This window comes from Macaca fascicularis, chromosome 2 (assembly GCF_037993035.2).
Source record: "Macaca fascicularis isolate 582-1 chromosome 2, T2T-MFA8v1.1".
Taxonomy (NCBI): domain Eukaryota; kingdom Metazoa; phylum Chordata; class Mammalia; order Primates; family Cercopithecidae; genus Macaca; species Macaca fascicularis.
In genome coordinates, this window is record NC_088376.1 from 36,858,426 (window position 1) to 36,871,934 (window position 13,509).

Below are 13,509 nucleotides of genomic sequence, written 5' to 3' on the forward strand. Positions count from 1 at the left end.
TGTCCTTTCAGAGGAGGTTGGTAACTAGGCACTAGCCTTGCCCATCTCCTCCATACAGGCTTAAGGGAATAAGGCATGTTCCTAGCTTACGTTAACTGCACAGTCTTCTCATTGCTCAGCAGTTCCTAAGCCTGGCCCGCCTGGCTCTGGCTCCTGCCTGCTCCCTGGCCAGCTGGGCGTGACACTCCTCCTGCAGCACCAAGCCTGGCCTTTTCTCTTCTTTCCTACAGCGTGCCCAGTACATTCATGCCCATGGGACTTGTACTTGCTGCTCCCTTTAGCTGGAATGCTGCTCCTGGTGTGCATAGAATTCTGTTCTGATTGTTCAGTTCTAATGTCACCCCCTCCGGGAGGCCCCTGGGAACTCTCCATCCTATTAAGTCCTTCCATGGCATGGGTTACTTTCTAGAATTACCCTGTGTGTTTATTTGATAGAATGCACACTCCATGAGAACAGGGACCTTGTCTGATGGGTTCACTATCACATCCTCAGCACTCACGGCTGTGCCCAGTGTTCTGTTTATTGAATAACTAAACAAATGACTCAAGTCAGTTTGCTGCTGGCTGATCCTAGGAGGTGTGGAGCCACAGAAAAATGGACTGAACTTTGCCAAGCGGGTCCAGTGAATGGAGGCTGCCCAAGTGGAAGGCTGGTGGCCAGAAGATAAATGGCTTTGAATAGAAGTGCCCCAAACTGAGGCAGAGCCCTGCGTTCAAGTCCCAGGTCAGCCCGAAATAGCTGCATGACTTCAGGCCAGCCATGTGGCCACACCTGGGAGTTGAGGGGTTGAACCAAATGCCCTCAGCTACTGCTTCTGGCTCTACCCTTCCAGGTCCATGTCACAGAAGGCTAATGCCCTCAATTTATCTGGGCCACGGCCAGCCTGCAGGACCCAGAGATGCCCGTGAGGATCCTTCAGGATGGGGCTCCAAGGCCTCAGCTGAAGGAGTGCTTTGACTGGTTTCTGCTCTGAGCAGTTAGGCCTCAAGAATGTGAATTTGTTGGATGTCGGCCAGTCTTTAATTGACTGTGGGCTGTCGGCATCTGGTCATGACCTCAGGGGTAGGGAGGTAGAGAGACGTTGGATGTGGCTCAGAGGAGGCCAGGATGCTGGTAATGAGTGTGTGTGTGGAGCCCCGCCTATCCTGGAGCCGAGAAACAGTCTTTGAGGGCATGCACTGAGCTCCGAGATCCTGTGGGGCTCCTCTTGCCTCTGGACCCTGGCTGCCCTTACCAATTGCTTGGAGGTTGCAGAGCTCATGTTGATGTTTCTGCAGCCAGCGTGGCAAGGGGAGAGGTACTCAATTCCATTGTCCCCACAGACCGGGTGGAAGATAGAATCTGGGCACGAGCAGTCCCTGCGGCAGGCAGGAGGCTGCGGATGTATAGAACTTGATGTGCTGCCAGCAAAAGAGGAAATGGGGAGTCAAACAAAGCAAGACCAAAGAAAAACCCTACCCTCCAGCCCAGTGTGAGTTCCTGGCCTGATGAGTGTGTCTGTGCATCTTTATTTATTTTGGGCCAGTGCCACCCTGGGATGTGGATTATGCCTGGTGGAGCCAACAGTGAATTTGCCACTGGTTAGTGGTCACGGCATCTCTCCATTTCTTCTGCCACTAGGAGCCCAAATCCACTAATTATGCGCTGGGAAGGCCTGAGTGGTGAATCCCCTGCCACAGTAGGGGTCAAGACAACCAACCAACCAGAAAGGGCAGCTGCAGTGGGCAGGTCACAGACAATATTTGCCTTCCCTCTTCTTCAGCCTGAAAAACAGTGGCTGGGACCACTGAGGCAATCCAGGATTTAGTTAGCTCTCTGTCTCCTGGCTTAATGTAGACCTTGCCTAGGTTACTGTATCCCCTTGAGCTTCAACCAGAGCTTTCACTGGTTGATCTCACTGTTCCCCGGTATCTGACATTCATGACCTTCTTCAGGGAGGGTTGGGAAAGGGGCTGACAAACCACTGTCCAGATATTTCACTAGTATAACTGTACAAATGAGAGTTCATCTCATGTGCCAGACGCTGTGCCCGGGGGCACATGCATAATCATCACAATGAGTCTACAGTGAATTACTCGCCTTCTGTGGATTAGAAAACCAAAGCTTAGAGAAGGTAAGTAACTCCCCCAACTAGTAAGGAGCACTGGCATAGAGTCCAGGCCTGTCTGAGGACAAAGCCGTGTGCTAAACTCCCAGTGGACGCTGCCAAAAGGCCCAAAGGCTTCTCGACTTTTCTCAGTCCACAGTCAGCCTGCAGAAGTGCCGTACAGACCAGGGGTGAGCTCCCTACCCCAAGCAACCCTCCCTTCCCTCAAACCCCTTCTCTCCTTCACCCACCAAAGAGAGAGGAGGTCATTTCAAAGAAAAAAAAATAGAGAAAATACCAGGGCTAAAAGGTACAGCATCTCCAAATGTTGCAACTTTATTAGGCAAAGTCTAAAAAAAAGCTTGTTGACAGGTGGCACCTGGGAAAAATAATAATAAAATGTCCCTTGCTTGGCTTCGTCCCCCTCACAGGGCTCTGAAGCTCTTCCTGAACATAAAGCCCAAGTTAACACTGTGACCCATATCGCTGTCTGCAAACCCACAGGCAGACTTTACCTGCCCTCCTCCTCACCTGCCCTAAGTTTTCAAGTCTGCCATCACTCTCATTATTATTCTCCAGATCTTTTCAAGTCTCCTTTCATCTCTCTTCAGCAGCTCAATGAAACTGAAATTCTAGCCAGCACAGAGCTGATGCTAAACATAGCTTATTTCCTGGTTCCTGTGGCTCACAGCCCTACAAATTCATCCTGAAATCAAACAAATTAGTTTTTGGTGCTTCTTAAGAAAACAGAACTCTAACCCTGATTGCTGGTGGCCCAGTAAGAGCCTTTGATCTCTTCTCATAATGGAGCATACCATTCAATACCTGATTTTCTAAGTTGCCACGTGAGAGATCAGATCAAAAGTGGGCCGGGCGGGGTGGCTCACGCCTATAATTTCAGCACTTTGGGAGGCTGTGGCAGGCAGATCACTTGAGGTCAGGAGTTTATGACCAGCCTGGCCAACATGGTGAAACCCCACCTCAACTAAAGATACAAACATTAGCCGGGTGTGGTGGTACACACTTGTAAGGCCAGCTACTTGAGAGGCTGAGGCATGAGAACTGCTTGAACCTGGGAGAAACACTTGAACCTGGGAGGTGGAGTTTGCAGTGAGCGAACTCCTTGAACCTGGGAGGTGGAGAAACACTTGAACCTGGGAGGTGGAGTTTGCAGTGATCATGCCACTGCACTCCAGTCTGGGTGATGGAGCAAGACCAGAATCTGTCTAAAAAAAAAAAAAAAATGTGTACAGCAGAGAAGAGAGTTGAGGAAGCAGGAAGGAAGATGTGTAACAGCCAGATCTAGGCCCTGGCCTTAGCAAAGGGGATCTCTGTGCCCCTTATTCCCATTACCTAGGGGGGTAGACTTCGGCCACAGTTGGGGTGGAGCATCCCATGAAGAACAGAGGAACACAAAGGATCATGGAGATGGTGATGATGGTGGTAGCTACGCGGGGAATGGTTTGCAGAGAGAAAACAAAGCGCTTCATGAGGATTCCTCCAAACAGCATCCCCAAGGCTGCAGCAGGTAGGTTCACAGCACCTGTAAGTGAAAAGAAGCAGGTGATCCAGGTGCACAGGCCTGGGACTGCATGTGGGCTACAAATAGTGAGCCGGATCACTGAGAAGGAAGCATGGTTTCAGGAAGGAACAGTTGGTATGTTAAATTGTAATATAAATAGCTGACATTAATTGAGCATCTACTGCTTGCCAGGCACACCTAGAGAAATATCTTGAGACAGGATTGCCTTGCCTATACAAAGAATATAGAAGTGGGGTTCTTGTAGCTTAAGAGATGTGGGTTGAATATGCATTTATTAAGCACCTTTCATTCCTTGGGGCCTCTTTGCATGGGACCACATGAGGTTAGCAACACGAGAGTGGTGACCCCTATGTACCAGTCAGAGATGGAAGGCCTGAGGGGTAAAGTCACAGCCAAGGACCAGCCAGGGGGTACACGGGAGTCACCCTCAAATCTCATGCACTGATCACCTTGCCAACTCCATATGGTTAAACTCACCTGTGAGTTGAGCCCAGTGATTTCCTAGGGTACTTGGTGGGACCACATCTGTAGTTCTCAACACAGTTGAAAAAATACTAATGCTGGGCCCCACCTCCAGAGATTCTGGTTTCATTAGCCTGGGGTAGGGCTGGGCATCTGTGTTTTGTAAAGCTCTCCAGAGGAGCCTCTGGTGCAGCCTCGGTTGAGAATCACTAAACCATGTACTCTCTAACCAAAGCAAATATATTCAGGTCCCTGGAGAAGAAGAGAAAACCCAGGAGGCATTTTGTCTAACCTCAAATTCAACCTTCCCTCTTTTCCTGTGTTGTCCCTGATGGTGTCAGGGCCTTTGGGAAGCTGTCAGACTTCCAGCCCCTTTACAGGGAGGAAGGCAGCCCCCAGCCTCCACCCACTCCTGACTGGAAGGATAGGAGTCAGAAATCTGCCAAGAACTTTCTAGATTGCCAACCAGGAAAACTGTCCTTAAAATTCTTTCTCCTGGGCAGTCCTCCTCTGGCCCCTGCCTGTGTCCGGTCTGGCCTGCACCCATCCCTGAATGGATGGCTGGAGTGCCTGCCTCCTGGCCCAGGCAAGCCCTGTGGCTCCTGCAGCACCCTCTGGACTCACCAATGAGGAAGTTGGCGTAGGCCGCTGAGGTGCCATACTGCTTCTCCAGGAACTTATTGAGGAAGGTAGAGAGGCCAGCAATGACGGAGGAGAAGGTGCACTGGGCCAGGACCACCAGCACGAAGAGTGGGTTCATCAGGAGCCTCAGAAAGATGCGGGGAAACTCTGTGAACAGACCATCGTCAAGAGCCGGCTTCTGTGGCAGCCAGCATGGGGCACCCCTTCCTGCCCCCTCCTTCTGAGGAACTCTCTTTTCTAGGAAGGGGCAGAATCTGAGCACCAGGATGTTCTGTGGCCAGTCTAGGGGCATACAGCCACTCGAGCCCCCTCTCCACATGCTCATAGTGCCTAAAAGAAACCAGGTGGCAGGCAGATAGAAATAGGACTAACACTGGAAACAGTCTCCTCACATGCCTGCCACCCCACAAGAAGGCAAGAGGGGAAGTGGGAGAAGAACATGGGACCACGCCGCGGGGTGGCCACGTGACTGATCCAGTGCAGTTTGGGTCTCCTGGTCCCTGCAAAGCAGTGGTCACCAGGATCCCTGGCAGAACCCCTGGGCTGCAGGCACACCTAGGGGATGGGCCAGTTACAGGCCATCTGCTCCTACTGCCCCTTACCACATACAATACCACAGGGGCTGGGGTCCCCTGGCCATTATCCTCTCCCTTGCACTGTGCCAGCCCACCCAGGGCTGCAGGGTCAGTTACGTTTAATGAAATCCACCAGGGAGCCTCTTGACTTGGCCTCCTCCAACTTCCTTGCTTCGTCTGCTGTGGCAGGATTCCTCTGAAGGCAATAAAAGGGGTGAATGTTCATGGCTCAGGCTCACTGCAGCTACCCTTCCCTGGAGTCTCTGGCCTCAGAGGCTCAAGGCTGGGTGGAGGTGAGCCACCCCAGGCGTGTGTGCATGGGAGGGCATCCAGAGAATGCTCTCTTAAAGCAAACAACACCTGCATTTCCGTGAGCCCGGTGTTTTGGCCGACAATCAAAACACATCTATGTCAATGCCTCCCACGATACCTGTGGGCATATTATTTCATATCTAACTTTCCCATGACTGTTGCCAAAGGTGTCTTCCTGGACCCCACTCCTCACCCCCATCTGTCATGGCTACACTTCTCCCCTACGCTCAGATTCCAGGGGATACTGGCTTTTGGGATACTCTGGTCTAGAACGCCATCTGTTTCCAGTCCCACCCTCCTCCCCCTCTCTATCTCCTCTCTGGGATTCTTGCTTCCTCCTGAGCCTAAAGGTGAGTGCTGCTCAAGGCTCTGTCCTAAACCTTTACCTGCACTTTCTTGGGTATACTACCCCAGGGAACCTTCGTACCTCTTCTGACCTTGTCAGCTCCAGCTTAAGGCCCTGCAGCTCTGAACTACCTTTCAGATGTGAGGCCCCTGGGCTCTGACAGCATTAGGATCCTGCCGGGAACTCATTGCCAGGAATAGGCTCTCCCATTCACTGAGTGCTTACTCCCTGCTGGGCCCGTGCCCAGTATTCACATGCTTTGTCTCATTCCTCACAACTCCTTCCCATATCGCTACTCTAATTAGCTGGAGCACTGTAAAGAAGAGGAAGCTTAGGAACAAAGAAACTTGGCAAAGATGACTCAGCTAGTTTATTGCTTTTTAATTTTTTAAATTATTTTTTTAGAGGCAGGGTCTCACTCTGTCACCCAGGCTGGTGTGCAGTGGTGCAGTCATAGCTCACTGCAGTCTTGAACTCCTGGGCTCAAGTGATTCTCCCACCTCAGCCTCCCAAGTAGGTGGGACTACATGCACTCAACACCATGCCCAGCTAAGTTTTTAAAATAAATTTTTTTTTGTAGAGATGGGGTCTTGCTATGTTGCCCAGGGTGGTCTTGAACTTCATTCCTTCCCTACCCACCAATCTCAACCTGGGCTCAAGCAATCCTCCTGCCTCGGCCTCCTAAAGTGTGAGATTACACACCTGGCCAACTCAGCTGGTTTATAAGTAGAAGAGCTGCATTCAAACCCTGCCTGACCCCAGCACCTGCATGATGTGCAGCCAACCTCTGAAATTCTTCCCCAAGACAAGCTGAGGTCCTCCCATCCCTGCCCCTCTTCCCCTGGCTGGGCCTAGATTTTATATACCTCATTGTCAAACATTGAGCTCTATTTTGAGGCTTGAAGCCTGGGCATAAACTTTAGCTCCTTCTTCTCCTCCAAGCCAGCTCACTGCTGAGCCCTTCTGGGCATCCACCCTAGGAATGTCTATCCTTATCCTTGCCCTGTCCCAGCTCTCTGACAACCATTGCTGCATTCCCCATCTCTCACCTGGTCTCTGCACTGGCCTCTTCAGATCTCCAGCCTCCATTCCTTCCCTACCCTCTAAACTCAACCTAGCTGCCATATTGCCACCCAAGTAGCCACCCAGTCACTGCAGTGCTCCAGAACTTCATGAAATTAGAACAATCTTTAGACCCTTCAGCTTGACATCAAGCCCCTACCCAGACTTCTCTTCCTTGCTCTCCATTCTCATCCTGCCCTCATTCCTTTCCCCAGTAGATATGACGAAGATGCTCAGAAGGTCCCCCGCTCAAAATATGCTCCAATCTCAGCCACCCTCATACTCTTCAATGCTAGAAATCCCTCAGTTTTTCAGGTTCAAACATTGACAGGCCCTATTAAATGTAAAAGTTGACTATACCAGGTCGCAGACTTGGCTTTTATTGGCTCTTAATTCTTTAGCTCAATTTAGATAAGCTCAGTGTTTCCCAAACTGTTTCCTGGAGGTCTCCTGACCCTCGAGATGCTGACATGGTAAGGGAACATGGAGGAGATACCACCTTTTGGAAATTCACCAACACCCTCACCTCTCAAAGCCTCTGGGAAGTCCTGCATCATGAAATTTGTTTAGATTTCACCCTGGATTTGCTTAACATGCTGTAGCTTTTTAGCTCTATTTATTTTCTACCCCCACATCCCTTTCTTAAACTCCAATAGGTAGAGTCATGGGCTCTTGGAACCTTACCTTTGCTCCTATGGGCATTACTCGAGGGAAGAAAAAAAAGGGGAAAGACGTGAGAACCAAGAAGACTGAAGAAATAAGCAGGCCTAGCCACCAGGCTCCAATCCATCGGGGGTCGCCCGGGACCAAGTTAACTGCAGCTGAAGAGAAACCAAAGGGTGCAAGTGTTTGTTGAATGCGTGATCTCACCTTACTGGAAACAGAAACCTCTGATCAGAGGGAGTTTTACTGATTTTCTTCCCAGGATGGAGAAGAGGCAAGCCATGAGCTAGATTCTTGGTCAAAACAGCATTCCCTCTCCCAGCTATTCGTCTTCCCAGAGGACCAGGGCCACTGCACATGAAGCAGAGCATCAGAAAATCCCTGGGCAGGAGGGAGCAGTACCTTCACCTCCTTATTCAACTCCCAGCCCGTGGTAGGAGTAGTGAAGAAGGGAGCTGACTCTCACTCACAAGGGCACACCATGGGCCAGACCCTAGACCACGTGCTTTCCATCTGTTTTCCACTGGGTTCTTCTAGCAAGTCTGCCCACTTCTCACCAGTCGAGAAACTGAGGATAGAAGGGGTTAAGTCCCTTGCCTCAGGTTAAGGCTAGTATGTGCCATTTCATTGGTCAATTTCAAACCTATGTCTTCCTGATACGCAAACCTGCCCTCTTAACCATTAAACTACTGCCTCCCAACTTTATGGATCCTTAACAAAGGAGGCCCCATAATCCTTAGAAGCCTAAAGAAACAGCCATCAACTGTGTGAGCTGCCTGGCTTCCAAAGGAGCAGCTTTCTCTTGGCAATTCTCTTGCACATGTGTAAAAGTCTGCCATTGTGTTTCTCTGGGTAAAGAAACTATCCAGGCATAAAGGGAAGGAGAAGGTGGCAGAACGGTTCAGTCAAATCATGACAAGCATCCCTGGGCACTGCCCTGAGTGGACTGGGCGCTCAGTAGCTGGTCTCTTTGGACAACCAAGAGCCAGGAACCAATTCGGGAAGTGCCAGCAAAAGGACAGAGATGGCTTGATTCTGAGATATAAGACACCCCCCTGGCTTTCCACTTTCATTTGAAGTACAGCCAAATGACACCATGCAGATGGCACTGTGGTCTGACAGTCCTAGGGATGGGAGTCTAGGCTCTGGCAGCATGGTTGCAACTAGCACCTGCCAGATATCTGTGACCTGACCTGTGTGCAGGGCACTGGTGTGGGTGCTCTTCCTGGAGTCTGGCTCAGTCCTGCCTTTCAGCCACGGCTCCAGCTGAGCTGGAACTTCGTATCCCACCCACACACTCACCACACTCTCCACCCTACAGCACTTTGCCTGTCCCTCTGTTATGGTGCTGACCTTCCCCGTCTTGTGGGAGACTGGGTAGTGTGGGACATGCTCACAAAGGCGGGAAGCCCTTGCTTGATTCATCCTGGGGCTGGCTCCCTGAATGGTTATCGCAGAACTTATGCCAGTGTCTAGGGACTATATCTTCTCATCCATACCACTTGTTGAAGAATACAAACTCATACTGTTCACTTCTTAATATACATCAGGCTTGTTCTGATCTTTACAACTTTATTTTACTATCATTAGCTCCATTTTATAGATGAGGCAGCTGAGGCACAGAAAGACAAAGTCGCTTGCCTAAGATCACTTGGCTAGTAGGAGATGGAACCAGGCTGAGACCCAGGCAGTCCCATCCCAGCACCCACACAGTCAAACACCATGTTATACCCTCTGGATGTGAGTCATCATCCATGTGTATATTTTATATGGTGTTTCCTTTTTTCCTCAAAAGAGCTCTTATTAAATTGTTTCTTTTTTTAAAAAATAACCAGCAATATCTTAGAATCAAAGAACCATAGAAATATTTTTAATGCCACCACCAACATGAGCACTGTGGTGGCAAAACCTGAGGTCCTGCCCTAGGTCTCCAAACTTCTTAAGGACAGAAAGTGAGTTTGCTTCAGCAGGTTGTTCCCCCCAGTAGCCAGCGTGGGCCCTGAGAGGAGGCACACACTGTCTGTTCCTAGCTGTCTGAGGGACTGCAGGGATGAATGAGGACGTGGCAGAGCACATCTGGATCTGAAGCTTCATTCTCTGTTCTGATTGAATGAGGGGGCCGGGGGCTGCTTTATTGAGCTGGGGATGGGAGTGGGTATCCTCTGCACACACTCACCTGTGTTGACTCTGCCATAGTCCACGTAGATCTGCAGCATGACAGAGCCCAGCAGGTACCCGAAAGCCGGTCCAAATACAGAGATGGCAAATAAGATGGCTGGAAATGGAAGTAAGGGGAAGGAGACTGAAAGAAATGGAGAGAGTCTGGCCGTGGGAACTCCCAAGCTGAGGGAGAGTCTTGAGATGTCACTCCATCTGTCCCCAAGCCTGATAAGCACACACCTATGGCATCTCCCACCAGCAAGGCCAGAACCACTCAAGATTCCAAGACATATAGAACCAAGGCTATTTCTACCTCCAGCCAACTTCCAAAGAGACCTGCTTGCCAGGAAGGAAACAGGCTCCAAGGCATTTAAAAATGCCAGGTGATGCTCCCTGTGGGTACAATGCTGAGGGCCCTCGGAGGAGCTTATGGTGCCACAGAGCCTGTGGGGGTGGTCTGTCTCATCTGGAGTATAGGCCCTGAGGATGCTCAAAGTGGCTTGTTCTATTTTTTTTTTTTTTTTTTTTTAGGTGGAGTTTCACTCTTGTTGCCCAGGCTGGAGTGCAATGGTACAATCTTGGCTCACTGCAACCTCTGCCTCCAGGGTTCAAGTGATTCTCCTGCCTCAGCATCCCAAGTAGCTGGGACCACAGGTGTGCGCCACCATGCCCAGCTAATTTTGTATTTTAAGTAGAGACGGGTTTCTCCATGTTGATCAGGCTGGTCTCGAACTCCCGGCCTCAGGTAATCCACCTGCCTCGGCCTCCCAAAGTGCTGGAATTACAGGCATGAGCCACCATTTCCAGCCCAAAGTGGCTTGTTCTAAGGGAAGGATTTGGGCATTCACATGGTCATCTGCTATCTGCTTTGCATGGGCTTCCTTGAGGCCAACCTTCCCCTAAGTGGATGTCTCAGAGAAGACATGTGTGTCCTGGCCTGTGCCTGAGGACTAGACAGCAACAGTAGCTGCTGTTGGTTTAGGGTCTGTCCAGTGCGCAACACCAGCTAAGTGGTTACATACGCCATCTCATGTATCCCACAGTCATCCAGTGCACGGATAATATCAGCTTCATTCTAGAGGTGAGAAACCTGGGGCCCTGGGGTTCAGCCACTTGCCTCAGATCACATAGCTGGGAGGTAATAGAGCTGACATTCAAACCAAATCTGTCTGATCTCCAGGCCTTTGAATTCATTTGCTGGTTGTAAGCAAAGAGGGTGGGACCTCAGTTTAGTCCCCCAGGGCCTCATCAAGTGCTATATCAGGACCTCACCCCTCCCCAAAGCCCTCTTCAAACCGGTGACTCACAGATATACAGGGGCGAGTTGCTGGGCTCTGAGAAGTCGTCCACATAGGAGATCCCAAATGGCTGAATAGGCACTGTCCCGATGCCAGCCAGCAGCTGGGCAACCACCATCAGGCCCCACATGCTGCTGGTCTCCTTCTGGGGGTTCTGGGTGGTGCTGTGGCACTTACTGGGAGGCAGGTCCTGCCAATGCTTCTGGCAGAGCTCAGCCTGCAAGTGGCTGTTGTTTCCTGCAACGAGAGTGCTTGCTGGTCTCCAGGTTCCATCGGCTGGCCTCTAAACCTGGCCTTTCTCCCAGGCCCCTTGGGGAAGGACCAACTCTGGCCAGAGGCTGTGCTAGCAAACAGGACATGGCCCCTAAGGATCACGTCCTTCTGTCTGGCCAGCAGGAGGGACTCTAGAAACTAAGCTGAGAGAGAGGTAGAATGTGGGCTCCCCAGCACCAGGAGCTGCTGTTTCTCAGGTGGAGAGGAATCTTCCTCTCGTGAATGTCCATGCCTTCTCCTCCATGGGCACTGGTGGGCAGCGAGCATGGAGAGGCCAGTACCTTCATCCATGGAGGAAAGGGGCACCCAGCTGGAAAAGGGGGTTCCAGGGTCAAAGCCCAGGACTGTGGGCCTCCAGCACCCTGTGCTCAGCCCTGGGGCTCTGGGCCTCCAGGGTTCTTTTCAGTAGGACAGAGGTCATGCTGTTGCACTGGGTTGGTGTCACCTATAGCCTGGGTTGCATCCCTGGTTGTGACTCCCAGAGCCTTCACTTCTTAGTGAACCCAGCACCAAGTCACACTGGAAGACCTACTGCCAAAGACATTTAATATCCTTGCCATTCTGGGGAAGCTCCCAGAACTTCTGATGCTGGAGGGGCTTTAAGACCCTCTAGTTCAACCTCTCATATTACAGGTGGGGAAGCTGAGGCTGCTTCTTGAAGCCCTTCTGTGAGGGTCCCAGACACCCTGGGTGAGGCCTGTGGGCACTGTGGTTCCTGTGGCTGTGGCCCTTGCCAGGCTGGACTGCCGCTTCCACGCGTCTGTTTTTAATTTGGCCCACACCAAGCGATTAGCATTGTCAGCTCTCCAAAGCCTTAGGGGTTCTTGAGGGCTCCTTTCCATGAGATCCCCTTTTCCTGTCTCATTCAGGCTAATGGAAACCAATGATGTCACTGATCTCACTCACTTAACACTCATGGGATTCTGTTTAATTCTCACTTGTGCTGCCCTGAGCTAGGTAAGCCTAAGTCCCACAGAGAGGAAAACCGAGCGCCATAGACTAGCCCTGCTCCTCACACTGGACTGTGCCGGTGCTGTTGGGCTCAGGGCTGCCCTGGATGGTGGGGCTGGGGAGAGGGGTCTGTGCTCTTCATTGCCCTTTCCCCTCTCCCCAGTCGCACACCCCTCACCCAGCCTGGCCCCACTGTTGTCTGCCCCCTACATGGTGTCTATGCAGGACACATTTGAAAGTTGCTGTCATGGGAGCTCCCCCATCAGTCAGGGAAGCCTGTCCCAGGAAAAGGAAAGGAAGCCAAGGTGTCTGTTTGGTCAGGGTCATCTAGACCTTCAAGAGCTGTGTTCATGGAAGGAAGCATCCAGGCAAGCAGCCAGGGACTGTGGTCAGGGTCCCTCTGTACCTCCCTCTTCCCACTCCATGTTCATTATCCTGCCTTTCAATGGCAGAATTCAAATAGAATGGCCCGACCACATGATGACATAATATGCAACCTTTTAGAATTAGGGTGAAAATATAGCCTTTTTTTTTTTACATGGAAAGACAGCTGGAACTGCTTATTAGAATAAAAAAAAAGTAACTAGTAGTTTGGAGAAGAATATGTTCCCTAATTTATAAAACGTTTGTGGACTACTTGAATATGCAGAGAAAACCTCTGGAAGACTAAGGCTTTCTCTGGGTAATGAGACTGTGCTGATCGGCTTTCTCTGGGTAACGAGACTGTGCTGATCGGCTTTCTCTGGGTAACGAGACTGTGCTGATCGGCTTTCTCTGGGTAACCAGACTGTGCTGATCGGCTTTCTCTGGGTAACGAGACTGTGCTGATCGGCTTTCTCTGGGTAGTGAGACTGTGCTGATCGGCTTTCTCTGGGTAGTGAGACTGTGCTGATCGGCTTTCTCTGGGTAGTGAGACTGTGCTGATCGGCTTTCTCTGGGTAACGAGACTGTGCTGATCTTTTTTTATTTGCCTTATTTTGTGGGGAAAAGAAAGAGAGATCAGCCTGTTACTGTGTCTATATAGAAAGAAGTAGACATAAGAGACTCCATTTTGTTCTGTATTTGAGATGCTGTTAATCTGTGACCCTACCCCCAACCTTGTCCTTGCAAGAGACATGTGCTGTGGTGACTCAAG

The 13,509-nt window shown here is 50.8% G+C and overlaps 1 protein-coding gene across 3 annotated transcripts in view; it reads right to left on the reverse strand.

Moving 5' to 3' along the window:
• The window catches only part of SLCO2A1 (solute carrier organic anion transporter family member 2A1), a 97,550-nt gene that overhangs the window by 11,124 nt on the left and 72,917 nt on the right, over window positions 1-13,509 (reverse strand). For 2 of the 3 annotated variants that reach the window (XM_074031057.1, XM_045386971.2), the window contains 7 exons: window positions 11,160-11,387; window positions 9,869-9,967; window positions 7,714-7,850; window positions 5,427-5,505; window positions 4,717-4,881; window positions 3,441-3,630; window positions 1,236-1,401 (listed from right to left, as the gene is read on the reverse strand). In XM_074031057.1, coding sequence (XP_073887158.1) covers window positions 1,236-1,401; window positions 3,441-3,630; window positions 4,717-4,881; window positions 5,427-5,505; window positions 7,714-7,850; window positions 9,869-9,967; window positions 11,160-11,280 — 957 coding nt within the window. In that variant the 5' untranslated portion in view covers window positions 11,281-11,387. The remainder of the gene's footprint in view (window positions 1-1,235; window positions 1,402-3,440; window positions 3,631-4,716; window positions 4,882-5,426; window positions 5,506-7,713; window positions 7,851-9,868; window positions 9,968-11,159; window positions 11,388-13,509) is intronic. The other variant, XR_012430707.1, reaches the window with a different exon arrangement.